The sequence below is a fragment of the Lissotriton helveticus genome, chromosome 3_1 (assembly GCF_964261635.1).
Source record: "Lissotriton helveticus chromosome 3_1, aLisHel1.1, whole genome shotgun sequence".
Classification (NCBI taxonomy): domain Eukaryota; kingdom Metazoa; phylum Chordata; class Amphibia; order Caudata; family Salamandridae; genus Lissotriton; species Lissotriton helveticus.
The window spans coordinates 173,359,417-173,384,272 of record NC_136061.1 but is presented as its reverse complement, the minus strand read 5'-3'; the positions used below and the strand labels follow the sequence as shown (position 1 = coordinate 173,384,272).

General features: G+C 46.6%; 1 protein-coding gene and 1 long non-coding RNA gene across 2 annotated transcripts in view; one reads left to right on the top strand and one right to left on the bottom strand.

Moving 5' to 3' along the window:
- The window catches only part of LOC144822234 (uncharacterized), a 131,509-nt gene extending 129,960 nt beyond the window's left edge, over positions 1–1,549 (bottom strand). The window contains exon 1 of the long non-coding RNA XR_013608586.1: positions 1,396–1,549. This is a non-coding gene — a long non-coding RNA (uncharacterized LOC144822234). The remainder of the gene's footprint in view (positions 1–1,395) is intronic.
- A 50-nt stretch (positions 1,550–1,599) lies between these two features.
- The window catches only part of HSF5 (heat shock transcription factor 5), a 780,982-nt gene continuing 757,725 nt past the window's right edge, over positions 1,600–24,856 (top strand). The window contains exons 1-2 of the mRNA XM_078679489.1: positions 1,600–1,743; positions 3,168–3,848. Of these exons, the coding sequence (XP_078535615.1) occupies positions 3,296–3,848 (553 nt within the window). The 5' untranslated portion in view covers positions 1,600–1,743; positions 3,168–3,295. The remainder of the gene's footprint in view (positions 1,744–3,167; positions 3,849–24,856) is intronic.

Below are 24,856 nucleotides of genomic sequence, written 5' to 3'. Positions count from 1 at the left end.
AGTAAGGATACCAAGAATGAGCAGGTGCTTTGCAGCCTAATGGCAGCCACGCCATAAAAGAATCTCAGGATGAGCACGGGCTAATAGACCTAAAGATGAGCTGTGGATCCAGGAACATAGTCATGAGGAGCTGCACAGGCATGAAGATGAGTGATAGCCCAATAGATGAGTGAGCATCACTGGAAACACATATTGACAAAGCCAATTGTTCTCGCACAGTTTACCTCCTGGCTGCAATGACATTGATCTTATTTGCATCATGACCGTGTGGCGAGTGCATGCATAACAATGTGTACATACATGTGCCAGCATCATGACATGGGCACCATTTTTATTTCTACTTACCACTCCAAGATAACAGATGCCTTATGGTCAGTAAATGAAACATTTTTTTAAGCACAAAAGTGCTTAAAGCACAGCTGCGTAGCTCAGCAGCAAACAGCAGAACCCTCCAAACGTTTTTTTTAATTAAGTCATAGGTCTGTTACTGGTTCGGGACACCACGGGGAGAGTTGAGGGAAAACAACAGGAGTTGCCATATGGAAAGCAGTGGGAGTGGGCAGAGAGAAATTAAGCTAAGGTAGTGGGAAAGAGGGAGGAAGAATCACACATGGGAGAGGGGAGAATCATAGGAAGGAACGCGAAAAGTGAGTGCGGATTGCAGAAAAGCACCTGAGACAGCTGAAAAACAAATGCACTATAATGGGAGTGCTTAAACAAACCGACAAAAGTAGTTCACTAAAGTGAGCAGTGGAAAGACACAAGTCATCCATTTAAGTGGATGGTGGAGAGACAATGCTCAAGAGGAGGGTCAAACACGAGATGGGCAAGGAAAGCCATCTAATTAGATGCAATAGCATGCAAGTGAAAATTAAGCCAATCGATGACCTTTCGAAACTGTGGAAAAAGGCTAAAAATTGTGTCAGTCTTTGTCAATATTACTTACCTTAAAATGTTTAAAGGCGTAATGTACCACAATATGAGCCTTCAAGTACTATCACGCAATGTTTTACAAAATATTGTCATGCACGAATGAGGGATATTTATTTTGGACGCTAGTGGTGTCATTTCCAATCCCAACTAGGCCCTGGTTTTCTTCTCTAATATTCAAGCGATTTTTCCTGACACATTAAGGTGACCACGACGCCCAATGGCGATCAGTAAACTGGGTTAATATGTGTACAAATGTTTAATTAAACATAAACTGTTAGGTTTTATCAAAAAGTAGAACAAGAACACAAATCGTGAAGAGGTCGAGACTCTAAATAATACCTATCTAAACGCACTACCTCTCCACTATGCATGCACTCGTTGCTAGTTTCCGGTACCCTATCTAGGTGTCTTTGTCGTCTTTCCTTCATCATGTGGGCCTAGGGCCCAGAACATAACACGTACCAGTTCTCCACGGTTGAAGCGTCCACCTCTGCCCACTGTCCACGAGTTTGGACCAACACCCTACGCTGCACTTCTTCATCCCAGTGACAACCGAAGAGACGCAATGCATTACACGCTTCCTCCAGCGCGAGCGCGGGCGACCTGTCAGACGTGCAGCCCCGCCCAATGTTATCGCGCGGCGGCGTTGCCGTTTTATGCACGTTTTTATGTTCGAAGTCCGATTGGTTGGAGTTTAGAATTTGAACGTCGACGGTGGTTCCTGAATGCGCAGTAACGGTTCTATCGAGCGGTGGGAGGGACCCAGAAGGCCGTAACAAGAAGATATAGAGGAAATAGAAGTGTCGCAAGGTGAGAGAGTGTAGGGGCAGTCCTGTAAGAACACGGGGCGAAGAGAGGTGTCAACCGAATGCAGAGTGCTTGGAAATAAGGGTTGTTCTTTAAATCGGGGATGCAGGGGCTTTTTTCTCGGGTATTTCATTGTCCTAGATAAGGATCAGTATGGTTCTGAGTCTGAGAGTAATAGGATAAGACCCTGGGAAAAAATAAATTCCAGTGCACCCGAGGGACTGTTCATGACTTCAGAGCTCAAGAGTTTTATATCTTGACATCGTGTGTTTTTTAAGAGTGTGTGATTAGAGGTCTTAGACCCTGAAGCCATAGAAAGATGTGTCATAACTTGCCATCTGCTGGGTTGTTGCAGGTTAGCCATCGGGATAGCAGCAGTTGAGATTAGGAGACTCCAAACTGGACTGCAGAGCGTATCAGATCTCAAGTTTAGGGGATGTCATTTTGATGTTAAAATAAGGAAGGAGCTGAGGTTAGTTAATTTCTTACCTTGCTATGTGAAGTTCCTCGTTTTGAGATATGAGGGCGCAGTTTGCCTGAGACTGCATCGTGGAAGAGATTGACAGGATGTTTTATAATTTGAGATTGAGACATGTTGGGTTTTGATAGGGTTGTGCATCAGAACGTCTGTTTGCCAAACCATGAGATAAGATGGATTGTAACTTGAGATCAGGTTGGGTCAGACCTAAAGATCAAGAAGGGTCTGACTTACAGTATACTTTTAATTTAAGGAGTGCCAGAGATGGATTCTGGAACCATCCTTTCTACATTTGTTTGCATGTTAGAGGCGGAGGCTAGGTGCTGCCAGATTCTGGGACCAAGTTACAATAAAAAATGAGATGAAAGGGTGCTTTAGATTAGAGTTTTTCAGAATTTGAGATTGTTGTGCTCCAGAGCATAAGATTAGAGCATGCCAGAAACAGTTGATGCCTGTGCTTAAAGATGAGGTGTAGTAGAACTGTAGATCAGGTGGTGCCAAAGCTTAAAATCACAAGGTTTGAAAACCTGAAATGAAGACATGTCAAATCCCAAGATCCTCTGGAGTCCATTTTGCATTGGACTAACCATGATGTTTATAGGTGTTAAAGCCAAATATTGCTTAGTGTCAGAGTGTGAGTCTTTGATTAAATTGAGCAATGTGTATGAGATCACAGAGCAGGTCTGTTAGTTCTGAACTAAAAGTGCCAGAGTGTAATAGGAAAAAACAAATGCCAATCTGTCATATGGGCCACTCATGTTTTAAAGATCATTGAGAACAGTGTGTGTTCTAGCCAGTAGTCAGAGGACCCCAAATTCTTTGGGAGTAGGTGTTTAACAGCAGGTAGGAGCGACAACCTGGGGCTACTATAATCTGAAACGTAAGGTTTCAGTATCTTTGTAAATATAGGTATTAATACTCTGACACTTTCTCCTATTTCTCTCCACAGAACAAGTTGCCATAGTTTTGAAGCATAGAACCAATTCTGCCATTGCCGCATTTGTGTTCTCTGGGCTTACCTGAGGCATTCTTTTCAAGGTCCATCCTGCTTTCTGAAGGAGCAGGTGCCCACAACACATGTCTTGTCATGTTATAAACCCCACAGTTAATGCCATGGAGATCGAGGATGCACTTCTTTCTACCCCAATCAATCCCAACAATTTCCCTGCAAAGTTGTGGCGCCTGGTGAACAGCCCTCGATACCAGTCTATCCGATGGGACTCACGCGGAGAAGGTGTCATCATCGACCAGCAGCTTTTTGAATCTGAGCTTCTCTGCCCCTCCAAGCCACTAGACGAGGCCACAGAGCTGTTTAAGACCACCAACTTCACCAGCTTTATCCGCCAGCTAAACCTTTATGGGTTCAGGAAGGTTGTGCTGGGGGTTGGCAGCAATCCTGGTCAGCTCCACCCTGGTGGAGATCTGGGAGCAGGCGATGGGCACCTGCACCACTTCCATAATGTCCATTTTAGGAAGGATCACCCTGATATGCTGGTCAACCTGAAGAGGCTGACAAGTGCCAACAAAGCAAAGCTTGCTGCAGGCCTAGAGGTGAACTCGAGACCCCCAAATCGCTTTCAGAGATTACTCACCAACTCCCTGGATTCCATGGGTAAAGGTGATAAACATGGTAAGGCCTGCCAAAGTTTGCTCACAGAAGGAATAATCCAAATATTGCTATATCTCTAATTTTGTAGAATTTTGTCTGTTTACAATGCTAGCTGGGCATCTCTTCCAGTATAATTAAAATTTTAAATCTGTCCCCGTTTCCTAGCAATTCACACCACTGTTTCGGAAACAGTATGAATCCTACCTCTGCTCGTTTTAACACCACATCTTTTTTTTTCTACCATTTTTTTTATCCTTTTCAGTACATACACATGTAACCGACTTGGTCTCGGTTTCCTTGTGCAGTTCAAAACACTAGTGATTCAAGTCATGTTGAAATAGTTTTCCAATTATAAATAAATGCATTTAAAAAAGAAAAGACAGCAGTTCATTTGAGCCCTTCACTCTCTAAATATATATAGCTATATATTTCAGGCTTAGGGAAAAATATGACGCGAATGCGTTTCAACCGCTCAGTCTTTTTCACGGCTTTATAAGAGTCAGTTTTTCCATTTCTATTTTTGCTCTCCTGCTATTATGCCGTATTTTTAGAGAAGTAGACCAAAAATAGTATCAAAATGAAAAAAAAAATAATAATTCCCATATTGTAGTCTAAATTTGATTCCAACTTCTATAAATAATTTAACAGTATTTTGATTCTGCTGGTAGTCGATCCTAACCATTCATCAATTTGTACATTATTCAAATCGCACAAGCTAATCATTGATCTGTACATTTACCTCCTCAGTGGCTTCACAATTAAATTCTTTAGCTGTAAAGGTCTAATTCAATGAGTATTTTCATAAATTAGCAGCACTTTATAATATAGAAAAATATAAAAACAGACAAACTGTTGTGACAGTACATTATCATTTATAGCAGCAAATGATTCTTAATGATTTCACTTTTATGGAAGCCAGTTGTAACCTCAATGGTAAACTTTGTCTTTGTTGTGGTTTCCTGGACCGTATATACTCTGTAAATAATGAGATGCTGTCCTAAAACGTGCTTGCATTTAAAAGAGCACCAACCCACCCCTTTCATTCAACAATAGTTTATCCTCCTACTTCAAGGGAGATATCTTAATATTTATCCCTAATGTTGTCACGTACTGTGTTATAAATGGAAATGAAGCTCTTCCTCCTTATTCAGTTCATTCGGCTGTCTTGTTCATAGCCATATGATGTATTTGGATTCCTGTTGCCTCAATCTGAGCGTGCAATTTCCTCCTCTTTCATTCCTTTGTCACATATTGATGGCATAATATTTAATCGTTTCGCAACTGTCTTGATGTTCTTTCATGTAACGTTTCGATATGTCATCTGCGTGTGGGATCTTTGTTCTGCACTGCTCTTACATGCTCCAAGATAATTTTTTAATGAACATATGGTACTGCCAATGTACGTTAGTCCCCATTTGCACTCAAGGACATAAACAACATATTGTGACTCACAAATTAGCCTTTTGTCAGTTGGCACAGATTACCTATCTTTGTCTTGGAATGTTTTAACATTCTTAACAATTTTGCATTTGATGAAGCCCATCGATGTCTTCTCTAGCCAAGTGGGATCTTTCTTGATCTTGAGGTGGTTCCTCACGATATTGTCCTCCAGTAGCGTAGCCCTTCGAAATGTAGATAGTATTAGGGAGAGGTTGAAACATGTTGGCGTCATGTTTTTCCATAAGCCTGATTTAATTAATTTCATACTTTGTCTCTCAGAGTGCATAGTTTTCTTTGGATTGAATCGATGTTACACAGGTTTGGTCACCCTTACACAAGCACCCACTACTGAGCACACTACAGCATTTTTTTACCAGCAATGAAAAAGTGTGTATGTGTTTGTTTCCCCTTTCTTTAGTACATTGCTATCCAAGTAGAGGTGGAAAGAAGTGGGCATCTCAAGGAAATGACTACGAGCCTGCAATCAACAAATACTTTTTTCTGGTTGCAAAAGACTAGAAGTTTTTCTAAATGTTCTTACTGAGGTCTGGGCATTTGTCTAATGCTGCAACATAACTATATAAATCATGTGTGTAATGACCTTGCCTAGCAAAATGTGCCATGGTGTTTCACACTTCACCTAGAATACTTTTCCTAGAGTTGGAATTATGGGTATACAAACAGATGAGGACTCCCTGTACTTGCATGTTCAGGATTGCTTCTTCAATGTTTTACAAACTCCATATATCAAAGGTTGTTGTTTATATAATTATGTATTCTTATGATTACTTAGTGATTCCTCTCCCATCCAATATATATAGTTTGAACTGGTTTTTAGAGACTACTTTAACGTTTTCAAAGGGTTTGCGCCTGCTGTACAGAGAAGGGCAATTTAGTGTTATTGATAATTTCATCTCAGCCATTTGTTCATTGAGTTGTTCATCATCTTCATCAGCAATCGGTTGATTGTAACTGTCATTGAGGACATATGGAGATTTGCTAATATAGTTTTAAATTCCTTTTGGAGGGGCCTTTGATTATCTGACTGTTGCTATTTCACAACATACTAGATTTTGTCCAGTTGAAACTATTCTTTATAAAGGTATCCTCTTTTTAGTACGCACACAATCAAGTGCATTTACACCTGGACTCCTGCATGTCATGCTGGTATATATTTGAATTGAGGACTACTTGTATATGGTAAACCAGTTTAGTCTGTATGTCCTGCTTGTATGGCTTTTAGGTTGCTTTCCATTCTCTTGTATGTTGTGCTCATATAAACATTCAAATATTACAATTCTAATTAAAACTGCCATTTATTTTCAATTATCTCCCTGTCTAGCAGGCTATCCAGCTATCTTTCTACCTAGCTAGGCTACACTATTCTATAGCTAGCTATCATAGCTATCTATGTAACCCTCCCTATCTGTCCGTCTTTCCAAGTTTCTCTATTTATCTATCTTTTAAACCATGTTTATCCATTTGTAATAGGGATTTACAAAAATACAGCAAAAAAGCATTACGAAAAGGCAAGAGGCTGACTTCCAACACCAAACCGATTGTTTTTTTTCCCACTGGTGTTAGCTAAGACATTTTGATTTTACTAAAATTATGCGCATAACAGAGCTATAGAGGTTTCCAGCCAGATTTCATCCATTAGTCTGTTTAGTTCTCTTCTGTGCAAGGCACTACTTCGGTAATGTTTGCTTTTTTTAGACCAAAAATATATTTTTTCCTTTAGCCAATGCTTTTTTTTATGATTGATAAGGCCTCGATAGTTATCCTAACAATAAAGTCTTGCAAAGCCATGACGGATCAAAATAAGAATGACCACGGCCCAAAGGTTGGAGTCCAACACCAGACATGTTGGCCTTGCCAGTGCTTATTCTTGGTTTTGCTGAGATGACAAACTATTTGCTGTCGACATGAATGACGACTGTGTATTGTAAATTGGGGCTTCTCAGAAATGTCTAAATGCATGAAATTGACTTTCTGTTCCTCTTGCCTTAGTGCAGTCTCCCACTTTGTGGGCCTCTTCCTCAAGCCCAAAGGACCATGCTAGAATAATTCACATGCCAGATACTTTTCTGTGTAGACCAATAGACCCTGCAAAGAGTCAATCACATGCAAGGCATGTCTCTAATAGGAGAGCGGGCTGGGACAGAATTAGCCAGAAGCTTGGCCACGCATGTGACAAGCAGTAGGGTGGTCATTGCGCTTCTGCACAGCCACTAGGGCTGGGCAGCATCGGTCATCTGTTAGACCTACCTTTAAATGGTCACTTGGGCTGGAGCACCATCTATCACGTGTCACGCTTTCATTTTAAAGACCGATAGGGCTGGGCACAGCCTATCAGCCATCAAGTATTCATGATAGGCTGGTAAGGCTGAGGACGATTCTCACAGGCCTATAGGTCAAGTCCAAGTCAGTTGTATGTGATGTCCACAGATGGGCCGGGTCGCAGGGCTGTGCCACAGTGGATCACATGCAAAATGCACCTCTGGAAGGCCTTGAGGGTTTTTTGCTGCCAGTAAAATGTCAGAGGAAAGCACCTGTGAGAGATCAGTAGAGCTGTGGTTGACTCAGGCCTGTGCCCAGTACCCCTTCAAGCAAGCTAGTAGGTCTCGTTCATTGTTAGGCACGTGTCTGGCAGGCAGATAGGGCTGAGGTAGAGGTAGTTACATACCAGGCACACCTCTGAGAGATTAGTATGGGTAGGAAAGAGTCAGTCACATGTCAGGAGTACATTGTACTTTTGAAAGGCCAGTGTGGCAAACTGTAAATCGCCTGATGTTCCCAAGAGCCTTTCCTTCTCTGCTGTCACATCTTAATAAGCACAGACAAATCCAATAGATTTGTTTTGATAGTGTAGGCATATACATTGGCAGAGCAAGACGAGACAATTCAAAGCATCCAAGCACACAAACCAACAACATGTACTCAGGAAATGCTCGTACAGACACCCACGTTTAATTGTGTGTGCGTAAGGCACATGATTTGCTTATGTCCATCTTGTATTGCCTTTTCATTCTGTGTGTGAGCGAGGTGTTTGCTGCTGCTTATGTAATACATGTCTGTGTGCGTGTGAGTTGGGACGCTTGTGCTGCAGATAAAATTGTATCTATGTCGCTATCTTTGTGTGGGGGATGGGTAAGAATGTGAAATGCTGCTGATGTGATATGTCTGTTCAGCGTGCGCTAATCATGTTTGCACCTTCGTGTATTCTAAGAATTTCATTACACCCTGCACTCACCCCACCGCTTTTATCTCTACACTCCGCCGCCTTTCAATATTGCCAATGGCGTTGGCTTCTCTACAGGGAAAAATACTTAGAAAAAGTCACTAACATACAATATGGGCAGCAATAATGTAAGCTTCTCTAAAGCAAGAACAGGACTTGTGGTAGAATCCTATGCATTCTCACTCACAGAACATTTGCAACAGCTTTGTAAGATTAGCCATGTCTGGGAAACAAGGATCAATAATTCCTATTCATGTGCTACCTCACCTGAGTATTACAAGCAATTGGAAATATTTAGCAACACGTTGTGCTTCTCTGATACTAATGTAAACATGCATTTATCTATGTGTATGCTGCCCCCTCTTCATTAACACCGCTATGTGCAAGTCTACATATACAGATGAAAAGTCAAACCTATTGGCTTCATTTGTGCTTGTTTCTATTGTATAAACAACTTTCACCAATGCGTTCTAAGAGGGCAACATTTTGGCAAACATGCTGGGAAATCCTGTTTGGCATTACCTGTGCCCCACATTTCCTGGTCCCTGAGCTCAAAATTCACTGAAGTAATTGGATTTGTTTTAAGTACAAACAGAGAAATCATTTTGTTTTTTAAAAGCAAAGTAAGGATAAACATCTAGATAACACTTAGGGCACGATTTAAATTCATGCAGACGGCCCATTGTTCTACCGGGGCGATGGATTAAAGTACTTGGAGTGAACACTTCTAGATTTATAAATGACTGAAAAGCAAGTGGTCATTTATCAATCTTTGCCAGGAAGCACCGTCACAGTCTTGCTGTCAATGCATTTCACGGTTTGGTGCAGGACTATTTCAACATGACACAATCTTGCACCAAGCAGTTACATTTTTTTATTTTCAAAAAGAAATTCCCAAAATGGGATTTTTAAAAAAGGCAACACTATCCTCAACATGGGAGTCCTCTCATATAGAGGGGAGCATTTAGCAGTTTCCACTGCCCCTTGACTCCGGGGTTTTCCTGGCAGTGACGGGCAGTTAAAACGGACCTCTAATTCCACCCATCTAAATTAGGCAGGCGGAATTTATTCTGCTTCCGACAGCCCTGTGGCCTCCACAGGGCAGTTGGAGGGGTTTAATCATGGTGAAGACAGAGTAGGCCGTGATTAAACCTGCGGTCCGCCTGCATCTAAATCGAACAAGAGGACCATTATCTTGGCGGTAAGCATACAGTGACACAATTGCGTTGGAAAATGCTTACCTCCAAGATATAAATCGAGCCACTCTTCTTCTGCTCTAGTACTCAGTCTCTCCAACTTCATTTTAATTTGCAAAACCACAGATTAATTTCAGTCTCTGGGTGAGAAACAAGTGAGTGGAGAAAGAGAGGTGGAGAGGGAGAAAAAGAATGACGCTTATGTACTATCAGACACTAGAAGTTTGTCCACTGATCTCCCACTCCAAAGCTTTGTCGAAGTCACACTGCTGCCATGACAGCACTACTTCTCCCAAATGGTTTACAGTACATGCAATTCTTAGTGTATTCAGCCACTTTCAATTACAGGCAGAAGAGTTTTTACTTGATGAGTCTGTGGGATGCACCTTCTCTCTGAAGTGATCCTTAAAATGAGAGACTTCGATCAGCATTTCAAGCACTTCCAAATCGACTTGCATTCTCTGCCAGTGAGGAACAAAATTCCAGAAACACGTGTTTAAAAGTACAGTGCACTGGCTGTGCAAACACATAACCAACACTCTACTACTTGTTTCTAATTTAAAGTTACTGTATTCTTGAAATGCCTCTACCAAAATGCATCCGGGCAGACTAGTACTGTTATGCCAAGCAGTAATCTCCTTGCTCCTCTTAATTCGGAAGCTATGGCAGATATAGTATTATTTTTAATCCAACCGAGTATTTGGGCAATTCTCTATCTTGAGCACTTGTCTCAAATGGCATCCTTAAGAAAGCGTGGTTTGTTCTGTGTAAAAGTAGATTGCCCACTCTGACAACACAACAACCTAAAATCTTTATAGCTTTTTACTTTGACAGAACCAGTAGATTATGTAATCTCCGCAGAGATGTATGGCACATTTCTTATCTGTATTCACCTTATTCTGTACCTCAGTGTGCACCACCTTCCCACCTAGTACTGCTAGGCAGTCTCAATGCTTGACATCATCCCTAGAAGGCACGCCATATCACTTTCAACAGATTTAAATTCTTAACTGTGTAAGCTCTCTACTTTGTCTTCCAGCATGTAATACTCATCTGTTATCTTGCTAGCACCATCTGTTATTAGCTCATTTTCTTCTCCCATGGGAGGATGCGTGTTGCAAAAATAATTTGTGCGTTCTCCTTTCAGTTTATACGTATTTTTTCTCTGTGCTTTGAAATTATGATCAGAAGCACACAGTTGGTATCAATTCAAGGCACCTGGCTTTACCAGTCCCTGCTGCTTTCACTCGCTGGTGTGGCTGAGAAAAAACACTTCCTTAGGTGGTTAGTAGCTTCCATGTTAAGCAGTCAGTCAGTCAGTCAAATTATCTTTATTCGGCTTTTTTTTTTTAAAAACCATACAAAGAGGTAAACAGTAAAATACATTTCATACAAGATTTCATAAAATACATGATACAGATATCTAACAACAATTTAAAATTTATAGTAAACAATTTAAAAAGAAAAATATGCTTAACATTTATAATTAATCTTGGCAGGCGGCTTTTGCCCCTGAGGCAGCTACCAAAAATTTAGCAACGCAGTAGATAATGTGAGGGTTAGGTAGTAGTTGTAAATAGAGTAAAGCCGGCCTCACCTGTGTGAAGCCGGCCTCCTTGAGGATTGGTAGCAGGAATTTCTTCCTAGGCTCTATATATAAACCGCAAAACATGACAAAATGCATTGTGTCCTGCACTGAGAATTGGTCACAGCTGCAGGGCGGGGCAGATTCTGGTTTCTGCCAATTTTGAAAAGAACCTAAATAATAATGCAACAAATTAAATCTAAATTTTATTAAAAGAAACCTGTGAAAAGGAAGTGTGACATAGCCAAGATAAGGTTCAAGTGAAGGTGTAGTAAGCAACAAACAATGATCCCTCACAGCCGGCTTTACTAATTCACTCTCTTCACGGCACATCTCCATCCTTCCTAAAAAAGACTTTTTAACCGAGTCAAGATCTTGGATCCTAATGGACTCCGGAGAGGTAAAAAGCTCCGGGCGACCTATGTCGGCAAAAGCTTTTGCAAGATAGGCCAGCCATGGAATTTTATTAAATCTGTCAAGGGACAGGACATCGGTCAGGATCTTATGGTTTAATGGAAGTTCTTCATTCATCCATGTTTTTAACCATAGGATCAGAGGGGCCATACGCAACTTATCCGAGAGAAACTGAAGGCCAACTTCTTTGTGTATAGAGTATGTCGGAGTGGACTGAGGTACAGAGAGCAGGGCTCTAATGAATCCATTCTCCGCTCTCTGTATTGGCTCTACGTTTGCGTACCCCCACAATGCGGCACCATATAGTGCAATAGCCACAGATTTACTATTGTAAATTTTAATTATGGCTTCCATAGGCCTAGCTCCTAACCTAGCAGCAAAACTCAGAATTGCTGAAGATGATCGAGTGACGGCCAACCTCTTAGCTCTAACCTGTGGTCCCCAGGTCCCTTTCTGGTCAAACAAAATGCCTAAGTAGGGAAATGTAGATACCCTGGTGACCAGGTCCCCCCTACAGGTGAATGTTTTAGATCTCTTCCTGCGACACTCTGAGCCCACCACCATGGTGTGTGACTTGGTTACGTTTGTTTTAAGGTCTAGTTGGTCCATAAACGTGCCAAAAGCATTTAATAGGCGCTGAAGACCAACTCCCGTATGCGCGATCAGCACTGCGTCATCCGCGTATAGGAGTGCCGGGATCTTGGTTGCTCCTACACGCGGGACGTCGGCTTCCTGCCCCTCCAGATGTGCCCCCAAGCCATTAATGTAGATAGTAAACAGTAAGGGGGCCAAAATGCAGCCCTGCCTCACGCCCCTTAAGGATCTGAAGAGAGCAGTACACCTGCCCTCATTGGTCACTCGTACACTCGAGAAAAGTTCTTGGTGCAGGGAGGACATAAAGGTGACCAATGCTTCATCTATGCCGATCTCCAACAAGATGGACCACAACTTGGCCCTATTAACCAAGTCAAAGGCCGAGGAGAGGTCCATGAATGCAAGATACAAAGACCCCTCCTTGGCTATAGTGTATTTGGAGATGAGCAGGTGTAAATTAATGCACTGTTCGATGGTACCCTTTTTTTCCCTGAATCCGTATTGGATTTCGGACAATCCACCACAGCCCTCGACATTCTCCCTTAACCTAGATAGGAGGACTCTGCCTAAGATTTTTACCGATGAAGCTAAGAGGGATATAGGCCTATAACAGCCTGGGTTATCTCGTTGGCCTTTTTTAAAAATGGGAACAATGGTGGAAATGTTCCATGATGCAGGTACAAGGTTTGCGTTCACTGCATTAAACACGTTTGTCAAGACTTCAGCCCACAATTTTGGGGAATACATGAAGAAGTCAGCAGGCACGCCATCAGGGCCAGGTGCCTTGTGCTTTGTGGTGGACATGATGGCTTTCTCCACCTCGTCTTGATTAAAGATAATGGAGCAGGTGGCTGATCTTATCGACTGAGCGTCTGTAGTTGCATCAACAGTGTCCCCATAGACATTTTTAAAGTGGGATAACCATTTTTCATCAGGGATAACGCAATCCATAATATCATTATCGTCATCCGAGAAAAAAGGCTGTTTAATAATCTCCCAGAACTTTTTACTATTCTTCAGGACTGCCGCCGAAAGGAGATCTTCCCATGCTTCTTGTTTGATGGTGTCCTTCCGTTTTTTTAATGCTAATTTATAGATTTTCCTGAGTCTAGCAATCTCATCATTTGCCCTGGGGATACTTTTTAAGGCAATCAATAATAATCTATGTGCTTTTGAGCAGGCTGAGTCAAACCAGCGCTTATTACCTAGAGTTACATTTTTGGTCTTTACCAGGAGATCCTGTGACACCTGCACACATATGGCCTCAAAGGCCTCTACAATTTCTTGACCCTGTGCGCAAGGATTTTTGCAAACCTCAACCTTTCCCTTAATCTTTGGGAAATTTTCAGCATAAAATTTTTCTGGAACCACCTTGGCCCATTTCAGACGTCTTCCTTGTCTGGTTGTCCTTAATGGATGGGAAGTAATTTCCAGTGGGGATGGTCCAAAATTGCCTCCCCAAGCCACTTCTAACTCTACAGGGTTATGGTCACTGAGGTGTGATTGTGTGGTGCAATAAGCGTTGACCCGTGTGAGAGTGCTTAGGGATACAAATATATAGTCAATAATGGTACCATGCGGGATACCAGTAAAGTTTGGCTGTCTAATGCCACCATCTGGTTCATACAGGTCAAAGTTGGCAAGAAAGTCCTCTAATTCCTCTCCCTCAATAGAATGTTCAAAATGGGGTTCCTCAGGCCCATCGTCCCCATCAGGGCTACTTCTCCTGCAATTTAAATTGCACGGATGGATGTTAAAATCACCTAATAAAATGTAATCTGTATCAAGCGTTTTAATCTGACTGACCATGTTTAAAATCCTATCCAAATCCATAATATTACGGCCTCTGTGCTCTATTAAAAATAGTCCTACTAGTGTTTTTGATCACTCTTTCGACCAACAGGATATTAGGAGAGTCAGTGTCAATCTGCCTCCAGCTACCCTTTAAGTCTAATGAAAACAAAAATAAAAGGCCTCCCTTGGCCCTCCCCATGCGACTATGGACAGCGGCTTTGGTAAAACTGATAAACCCATCCCACCACAGATTGTCAGAAGTGTCCCACGTTTCTTGGAGGGCTATGATATGATGGCCTAAGACAAAGCTTGACCAGGATTTATCCTCACGTTTACCATTTAACCCCGCAATATTCCAACTCACTAGCCTACAGGAATCCCTATGAGTCTCAGATACTAGGCCTGGAGCTGGTACCGCATCCAATTGTTGGGCTGTGATATCTATACCCTGATTTGTAACCTCTGTATGTCAATCGCAGTCGTTTAGACCTGACAAAACCCCATATCTATTTCCCATTCCCAATCCCCAGTCAAAGGGAGTGGGCACCTGACCCCATCCATTTGCTGCCGGATTCCATATAGGCTGGGGGGTATTGGGTCGTAATGACAAATGTTCATTCCCTTGCCTAGACATAAACCCAATACCCTGGCCTCTGTTAACATAACCAGGGGTATGAGTGCCCCACCTATTTAAATTGGGCCAAAGTGGCCCTGGTGTTCTAGCCATTGGCCCATGCAGAAAGTTGTTTTGCCCTAACCCACGGCTACTCGGGGGGCGAGAGTGGTTGTTATTAAATCTGGGCCTAGTTTCCCCGCCCCAGTGAGCGATTCTATCATTTCTTCTAGGCCTGGAAATATTAGAGGAGGTCACCATCTGGGTCTCGGTGTAAAAGAATTTCAGGGTAAGGGGAATTATGGATCCAGTTCTGCGTTGCGGTGGGAGGATATTAGCAAGAATATTAGGGAGTACTTCAGCGCTAGCAAAATTTAATATAACGCAGTCCCCATTAAATTTCTTAATCTTGCTCCCAATCCATGATACCCTCCTTGCCATAACAATATCACTGGCTAACTGATCAGCCCCCTGGTCTGCCATGCGCATATTGCTAGTAAGCCAATATAAAGCTTTGTCCTTAAGGCCTTGGGCGGATTCCCTTTGCTCCTGAGATAAAACAGGCACATTCGCCAAAACCAGGACTAATGGGGAGGCTTCCAAAATGAATTGTGGTGAATCATCCCCTAAGTGCAAAGGGACAGGTGCCGTAGGTTGAGACATAGGAGCCTCTCTAATTACATCGTTGGTAGGCACAGGTGGTAACGATTGACCCTCCAAGATGGGCTGTTGTTGTAAATCCATAGTGCCTGAGGCGGCACCCGGATCTTCCTCTATGGCTACTATAGGTTTACAAATTTCATTGACAAAGTTCTCTAAATCGTCCGCCAACTTACTTTGCAACCCTCCCATCTTTTTTATTTCAGAAGTTAATTTATCGATCTTCCCAATAAGAGGCTTGATGATGGTTTTAATTTTTATGTCTATCATATCTGCAATCCTATTAAATAGGTCATCATCAATAATTTGTCTACGCTCATCAACATCATCACACTCCGCATTTATCCCTTTCTGTCCAGGGGGTAAGTTAACCTTCTTCTTTCCTGACTGTTTTCCTCCCCTTTTGGCTTGAGCTTTTCTACAATTTCTCACAAGACGTGTAACAGGGGAAGAAGATGAGGGGTTCTCAGCGACAGTGTTTTGCTGCTGCTCTAAGTCAGGCACGACATTTATTGACTGATCAGCTAACAAATCAGAGTTTCCATCATCTACTTCCAGGTTAATTAAATTAACATCAGAAATAGAGGTAGAAGGGTCAGGCAATGGGGTATCAGAGATTTGTGTACTTCGGTCAGGGCTCAATGGGAGCAAGATTGGCGATTAACTTAGGCCCAAGGATTCCCTTCTATCGTTATTAATTTTTTTAACCACGTGTACAAGAAAGGAGTCAAGGGTTTTAAGTGCTGCAGGGGTAACTGAAGCCGTTTTTTTAGACATTACTATCAGGTCAAAGATCACAGAGTGCACAAGAAAAATGCTGTAAAATCAGTAAAAACCGTGTATTCTAAATTTGGTCCTATTATCTGTAACGTTTACCCCCCCTGCTAAACCTTATACCTGGGTGAATCAGTAAGTACTCGTAAAGACCCCACTGACCCCCGTCTGGCAACAAGGAGAGGGATGGAGGAACACCACAGATGATGGACCAGGCAGCAGTGTTCAGGGGCACAGAATATTAAAAAGCCTTAGAAATTGTGTTTTTACATAAATAACAGAACCTTGGCTGTACCGTGACGTAGGATACAGGATGTAGGATGTCAGGGAGTGGGCCCAGCCCGGCCTCCTTCGGCCCCGGACGGCCACAGACGGTCCCGCCCTTGTCCCGGGCTTCTCCCGGCGCCCTCCCGCGCGCTCCCGCGCAGCGGGTCTAGTGCCTCCTTTTGGAGGTTGCACCGAGGGGGCGTGGCCGGCAGGGAGAGGAGCCCAGCTGGAGACGGGCGCGCGGAGACTCCTGGACAATGGAGTCCTCCGCTCTACCCTCGCAGCCCTGCCGGTGTCGGTGTTGGTAGGAGATGCCCCAAAATGCACACAAGCCTCAGTCCGCGAAGCGGGACCCGCGGAGCGGGTCCGGCGAGGCGTGGAGGCTTAAGGAAGGCTGAGTCCAAGAAGTGAGGAGTGAGTGCGCAGAGCGCGGCGTCTAGGCGAGGAATCCGCCGGTCAAGCCTTACAGAGCTCGTTAAGTCCTGCTGTGTTGGGGGCGCGGCCGGCAGGGAGAGGAGCCCAGCTGGAGACGGGCGCGCGGAGACTCCTGGACAATGGAGTCCTCCGCTCTACCCTCGCAGCCCTGCCGGTGTCGGTGTTGGTAGGAGATGCCCCAAAATGCACACAAGCCTCAGTCCACGAAGCGGGACCCGCGGAGCGGGTCCGGCGAGGCGTGGAGGCTTAAGGAAGGCTGAGTCCAAGAAGTGAGGAGTGAGTGCGCAGAGCGCGGCGTCTAGGCGAGGAATCCGCCGGTCAAGCCTTACAGAGCTCGTTAAGTCCTGCTGTGTTGGGGGCGCGGCCGGCAGGGAGAGGAGCCCAGCTGGAGACGGGCGCGCGGAGACTCCTGGACAATGGAGTCCTCCGCTCTACCCTCGCAGCCCTGCCGGTGTCGGTGTTGGTAGGAGATGCCCCAAAATGCACACAAGCCTCAGTCCACGAAGCGGGACCCGCGGAGCGGGTCCGGCGAGGCGTGGAGGCTTAAGGAAGGCTGAGTCCAAGAAGTGAGGAGTGAGTGCGCAGAGCGCGGCGTCTAGGCGAGGAATCCGCCGGTCAAGCCTTACAGAGCTCGTTAAGTCCTGCTGTGTTGGGGGCGCGGCCGGCAGGGAGAGGAGCCCAGCTGGAGACGGGCGCGCGGAGACTCCTGGACAATGGAGTCCTCCGCTCTACCCTCGCAGCCCTGCCGGTGTCGGTGTTGGTAGGAGATGCCCCAAAATGCACACAAGCCTCAGTCCACGAAGCGGGACCCGCGGAGCGGGTCCGGCGAGGCGTGGAGGCTTAAGGAAGGCTGAGTCCAAGAAGTGAGGAGTGAGTGCGCAGAGCGCGGCGTCTAGGCGAGGAATCCGCCGGTCAAGCCTTACAGAGCTCGTTAAGTCCTGCTGTGTTGGGGGCGCGGCCGGCAGGGAGAGGAGCCCAGCTGGAGACGGGCGCGCGGAGACTCCTGGACAATGGAGTCCTCCGCTCTACCCTCGCAGCCCTGCCGGTGTCGGTATTGGTAGGAGATGCCCCAAAATGCACACAAGCCTCAGTCCACGAAGCGGGACCCGCGGAGCGGGTCCGGCGAGGCGTGGAGGCTTAAGGAAGGCTGAGTCCAAGAAGTGAGGAGTGAGTGCGCAGAGCGCGGCGTCTAGGCGAGGAATCCGCCGGTCAAGCCTTACAGAGCTCGTTAAGTCCTGCTGTGTTGGGGGCGCGGCCGGCAGGGAGAGGAGCCCAGCTGGAGACGGGCGCGCGGAGACTCCTGGACAATGGAGTCCTCCGCTCTACCCTCGCAGCCCTGCCGGTGTCGGTGTTGGTAGGAGATGCCCCAAAATGCACACAAGCCTCAGTCCACGAAGCGGGACCCGCGGAGCGGGTCCGGCGAGGCGTGGAGGCTTAAGGAAGGCTGAGTCCAAGAAGTGAGGAGTGAGTGCGCAGAGCGCGGCGTCTAGGCGAGGAATCCGCCGGTCAAGCCTTACAGAGCTCGTTAAGTCCTGCTGTGTTGGGGGCGCGGCCGGCAGGGAGAGGAGCCCAGCTGGAGACGGGCGCGCGGAGACTCCTGGACAATGGAGTCCTCCGCTCTACCCTCGCAGCCCTGCCGGTGTCGGTGTTGGTAGGAGATGCCCCAAAATGCACACAAGCCTCAGTCCACGAAGCGGGACCCGCGGAGCGGGTCCGGCGAGGCGTGGAGGCTTAAGGAAGGCTGAGTCCAAGAAGTGAGGAGTGAGTGCGCAGAGCGCGGCGTCTAGGCGAGGAATCCGCCGGTCAAGCCTTACAGAGCTCGTTAAGTCCTGCTGTGTTGGGGGCGCGGCCGGCAGGGAGAGGAGCCCAGCTGGAGACGGGCGCGCGGAGACTCCTGGACAATGGAGTCCTCCGCTCTACCCTCGCAGCCCTGCCGGTGTCGGTATTGGTAGGAGATGCCCCAAAATGCACACAAGCCTCAGTCCACGAAGCGGGACCCGCGGAGCGGGTCCGGCGAGGCGTGGAGGCTTAAGGAAGGCTGAGTCCAAGAAGTGAGGAGTGAGTGCGCAGAGCGCGGCGTCTAGGCGAGGAATCCGCCGGTCAAGCCTTACAGAGCTCGTTAAGTCCTGCTGTGTTGGGGGCGCGGCCGGCAGGGAGAGGAGCCCAGCTGGAGACGGGCGCGCGGAGACTCCTGGACAATGGAGTCCTCCGCTCTACCCTCGCAGCCCTGCCGGTGTCGGTGTTGGTAGGAGATGCCCCAAAATGCACACAAGCCTCAGTCCACGAAGCGGGACCCGCGGAGCGGGTCCGGCGAGGCGTGGAGGCTTAAGGAAGGCTGAGTCCAAGAAGTGAGGAGTGAGTGCGCAGAGCGCGGCGTCTAGGCGAGGAATCCGCCGGTCAAGCCTTACAGAGCTCGTTAAGTCCTGCTGTGTTGGGGGCGCGGCCGGCAGGGAGAGGAGCCCAGCTGGAGACGGGCGCGCGGAGACTCCTGGACAATGGAGTCCTCCGCTCTACCCTCGCAGCCCTGCCGGTGTCGGTGTTGGTAGGAGATGCCCCAAAATGCACACAAGCCTCAGTCCACGAAGCGGGACCCGCGGAGCGGGTCCGGCGAGGCGTGGAGGCTTAAGGAAGGCTGAGTCCAAGAAGTGAGGAGTGAGTGCGCAGAGCGCGGCGTCTAGGCGAGGAATCCATGTTAAGCATTCCTTCTCTACTCTTCTTGTGTCTCAGGTCCATAGCTACAGGCAACATCGACTGTTGGCCTTAGTTAGCAATGGTCTATTCTTTGTGTGGTTTGTCTCCTCATATTATGCATTCAGCAACCATGCAGACATATTTATTATCTTTAGAAAAAGATAAGCTCCTGCCGATGTATGTCACTACAACGCACACTTTTACAACGCATACCTTTACAATGCATTTTTTACAACGCAACATCCATTACAACGCATGCCATTACAACGAAAATTCAAAAACTAGATTTACAACGAAAATTAAGAAACTACATTTACAACGCATTCCATTACAACGCATAACATTACATTGCATGTTTTGCTAAGTATTGGATAATGTAGGGGTAAAATTTACTATTCTAACTCCAGGGGGTGCAACAGTAGGGTAAGTGTTGGATAGTGTAGGGGTAAAAATTACTATTCTAACTCCATGGGGTGCAACAGTAGGGTAAGTGTTGGATAGTGTAGGGGTAAAAATTACTATTCTAACTCCAGGGGGTGCAACAGTAGGGTAAGTGTTGGATGGTAATGTTATGCGTTGTAATGGTATGCGTTGTAATGACTGCGTTGTAAAGACATGCGTTGTAGTGGTGTGCGTTGTAGTGTCATGCGTTGTAATGTGAAAAACAAATACCTATGCACACACAATTGTGTTTTTCAATTGATATTGTGTGTGCATAGGTATTTGTTTTTCACAATTGTCGGGTGTTGCTCCCAACACCTCTAATAAGGGTTCAGTGGGTTTCCCTTTTCTCCTGTAGCACCACTAATTATAACTGTAGACCATACAGGTAGTCAGAGACAAAGCAGAGGCAAATATTCCCTGTAATTCAAAACCCGGTTGTTTTGTCAACATGCGTTGTAATGGTTGCGTTGTAATGGCATGCGTTGTAATGGATGTTGTGTTGTAAAAGTTTCGTTGTAATGGTAGTGCGTTGTAAAAGTTGCGTTGTAAAGGTTGTTTCCCGCTCCTGCTGGTCCTGGAGGAGGGGTGTGTGGCCCAAAGCATTGCAATCCCCATTTCAAGAATGGTTAACAGATTAACCATTATAGCATTACTATATGATTATACTATCATGCTCTTTCCTAACGCTACCTCCGCTATCACGAACATAGTTTAGTACCCTCTGCCAGATCCCTTGGAATAGCCTAACCCCCAATACCTGAGTGTGATGTATCAGGAAGTCGGTCTGTGTAGAACAGGTTATCGTCCTTTGCAGGATAGAGGTCAGAGTCAGCATGACTGCATCTCAGCTACAGTGCGTCGCCTTCCAGGACAATCCCAGCAGAGCTTCTCTGCTGAATGTATTGCAGAGGCTGTTCATATAATAAAAGCACTGTTCCAATCGTACTGTGTCAAAGGTGCAGCGCTGATGCGATTGTGTGTCTGCAGCCGAAGAGCTGTCTCCAACCAGACAACTAAATACAAGGGCATTGTGTTCCATGTACCTACCCTTAGAGTGAGTGTGAAAGCAACATGATAATAATGCTTACTAAGAAATATGCTGCATGCAGAATTACTTTCTAGTACATTATCGTGTAAAGGTAAAACATGTAAAAAGTAATCATTAGAAAAAGATGCCAAGCTAAAACGTGAAGCTAAATTGGAGACTAAGAACGGGCCTTGTTGCACCTCACAACACTCTCTTCTTGGCCAGAGGGAGACTCAGCTAAAAGTGTAAGACTAGCCTAAAAGGTAATAAAGTATACTTAAATAATCCAAGAAAATGAAAGCCACTAACATTTAAATGGCAATTTAAAAGAAAGTAATTAATACAAAATGAATAAAAGTCCATTTAAAAAAAACAAGAGAATGAATTAAAATATAGGAAACTCCTGAAATGCATCCCATGTTTAAAGAGTCAGTGGGATCCAAGAAGATCACCTTATCCACAGGGGATGTATCCATGGTGACCTGAGGAGCAAATTCTAAAATAGTCAACGTGGTCATATCCAGCCCAGTCAGCCAATGCTGATGGTGTGACAGCTGATGCTGTAACTCCATGAGGAGAGCCAGATCACAGGATTTCATGAGCCAGAGCATTCATGCTGGCTGGAGATGGTAGTGCACAGTAAGCACCTGGGAGTCTCATGGGACAGCGCTGCAAATGAGCCCTCCGCTAACATACTTGCAGTTCCATATCCGAAGATTGATCCCATTGCATGGTAGGACATAAATCCAGTGCACACTCTAAAGGGCAGTACAGACAGTGAAACACAGGTTACATGCAGTGTAACCATACAGGTCTAAAGGACAAAGAGTAGTTGCTGTTTAATTCATGAAGAAAAGATACTCCAGAGTACTGCATCATGTGTTCATGACTCAGCAGGATGTGTGGTAATTCCACCACCATTTGGCCTCGAGGTGCAACATCCTTTGGGAGCTACAAAATAGGACCTAAATTGCAACTAGCAGGAATAACACAATCGGTATGCTCCCAAATACACTGGAAACCAAAGAGTATAAAAAGTAAAGAATCACTCAGAATAGAGAAAAGAAAGTGCTAACAAAGCCAGACCTGGTTTCTTTACAAAAGTGTACCACCCCAACGGTGTTTGAAGAATAAATATTTAGTGCACATGTTCCCCAAAATGCTATGGCAGGTTTGTGCGCAATAGCAATTGAACTTTAGAGGGAGGCCTTGCAACCTGAAGATCAAATGTTTTGAGCAGATGTTAATGGTTGTACTGCAATGTCCTTAACTTATCAAAGTTAACATTAAAAATTCAAATTGAGGGCCAAACAGCAATTTCCCTAATTGTTCCCTAATCATGGACTACCTTCAAGTAGCACGCCAAAATTGTCGATGGACGAATACCACGTGCCATGAATTGTCGCCTCTTTACAAACTAATGAATGGCCTAAAAACGTTTCACATTCCTTTATGCTAATGAAGACTTCAGTTTCTCCACTCAGACACTTGTAATCAGCGGTCAAAAAACAGGTTTCGTGAACAGAACTTTCCCCTAAGGCTTCATATCTTCCCACTTGAAGGTGTTTCAGAAAAGATGTAAACTTAAATTGGATATTGGAAATGAAATAAAGCAATGATTTAACCACACAGCAAAACGTTGTCGCCTACTGTAAAAGGCAATGTTTCTAAACGCTCTGCATTTAACATTGTAAACGTTGCCTCTTTCCTGCAGTGTCCTACTCATTTGCATAATCGATCTCAGTAGACTTTTTCCATACTATAAGAGAGACATGTCATTCTGTATTATACCATATTATTCAAAGAATACATTTGTGTCAACAATGTAAGTTATTCCATTATCCACAACATCAAAGCCTTTTCCATATTAATCCTGTTAAATTTGTCTTAAGCTTCAGCAGATTCCTGCTTAGAAAGTTTCCAGTATTCATTTTAAGTGGAGTATATGGATCTTTCAGGACGTGGTGACCTGAGTCCCAACAAGAAATCTAGCAAATCCATGTCATCAAAAAAGAGAGATGGGGGGGCGTGGCCGAGACAGCGATGTAAACGGACGCGTCTCGAGTGAGCTCCGTCGCCCCGCTGTCTCTAAAGCCTGTTTCAGCGACATCCGGGGGTCTCTTCTACCTGGGGGCCCCCCGATTACTTCCAGCACACTCAGCGACACCTCCTGAGGACGAGTCCTCCTTGCCGAGACCCTCGCTGCAGCCGCCCGGAGCCCCGGGACCTCCGCGATCGGCCTCCGGCCGCCATCTTGCCTCGGGTTTTGCCGGGGAGTCCACTGGCCCGACTCCCCCGGAGCAGGGCTGATCTCGGAGGCTGGCGAGGTGCTGGTGCCTTCCCGGGCCCCCCGCGAGGCGAGCCTTCCCCTGAGGTGCCGATTGTGCCTGGGCACACCAACAGGACGGCTGACGCTGGACTTCCCCCCGGCGGGAGGAGCTGAGCCCGCCGGAGCGCGGAGACTACGCGAGGCCCCGGCTTTGGCGGGAAGGAGAGGCCGGGCCCGAGTGCGCGCCGGAGGCTCTCCCCATCCGAGCCCCGGCCCCAGAAACACGCATCCGCCGAGGGACTTGAGCGGTGAGCCACAGCCTCTGCGTCGCCCCTTCCCCCTGGCGGTTCCCGGAGGGGTCAGGCCAGCCCGAGCTCCGTGACTGCAGGAGGCCCCGGCTTGGGCGGGAAAGCGAGACCGGACCCGGACTACACGCCGGAGGCCCTCTGCACATGATCCCCAGCTCCTGATCGATCACCCGTCGCGGGATCACCACGGTGAGCAGCAGCTTCCGCGCCGCCCCCCCCTCCTGGCTGTCCTAGGTTGGGTCTGGCGCTGGGAGGGCCCTACCTCACCCCCGACCTCCATCTTGACTTTCTGGGGGCGGCTGGAGGGGCTGCATCTAGAGGCGGGTGGCCGGCCCGCATGCACACAGGACCCCCTGCTACCGATCACCCTGCAGATCTGGCGAGCCTCGACTGAGGGCGGTGGGGCCACCGGGAGGCCGAGTTTTGCCACATCCATTGGAGGCCCCCAGCCTGTGGGACTCGAACTTTGGCCGCAGCGGGAAATCTGACGACAAGAATCCTCCTCCACCCCCTCTGCCTCCTCGCAGCCTTACCTACCCGCGGGAACTTCTCCCTCGCCCACGCGGCCCTCCTATGCGTCAGCCCTCTGCTGCTCTGGCGTTCTTTACGGGCTAACACCAGGCCAGCCCGACTCCGGGATTGCGGAGCCCTTACTACACCCTGCCATCCCCTGCCTTGGGGCCTGGTGCCCCTGATCGCGGTCCCTGGGTTGCTGGCCCACCGGGACACCTGTGGACCTCCCTTGGGCTCTCCTCTACCGCGGACCGGGGGTTGCACGCAAAGACTTGCCTTTCCCCCCCCCCACCATTCTCCGACGCCCAGAGTGGACCATGACGCGTGGCAAAGGGAACAGGCCGGACCCCCCGCCGGCGGCGACCAGAGGTGCGTCGGTGGCCTCCATGTGGGGAAAAGCGGGCTCGCCGCCGTCTTCTGGAGGCCCACCAGCAACAGGGGCGAAACCTCAGCAGCCCGCTGACTCCCCCCCGGTGACCCAGGCCTTCATGTCGTCCTTCATGGCGGACTTAAAGTCCGAAATCGGATCCCTCAGGACGGAGGTCCACACATGCACCACAGAGTTGCGCAAAGAAGTCACCGACCTCGGCGATCGGGTCGACGGCCTGGAGAAGACAGTGGACTCCCGCACCGAAGACCTAGAGCAGATCTGGCGGAGAGTGGCGACCCTCGAAGAACAACATATCCAGCTCCAGATCAAGCAGGAGGACCTGGAAAATAGGGGACGCCGCAACAACCTCCGCATACGGGGTGTGCCACTTGGA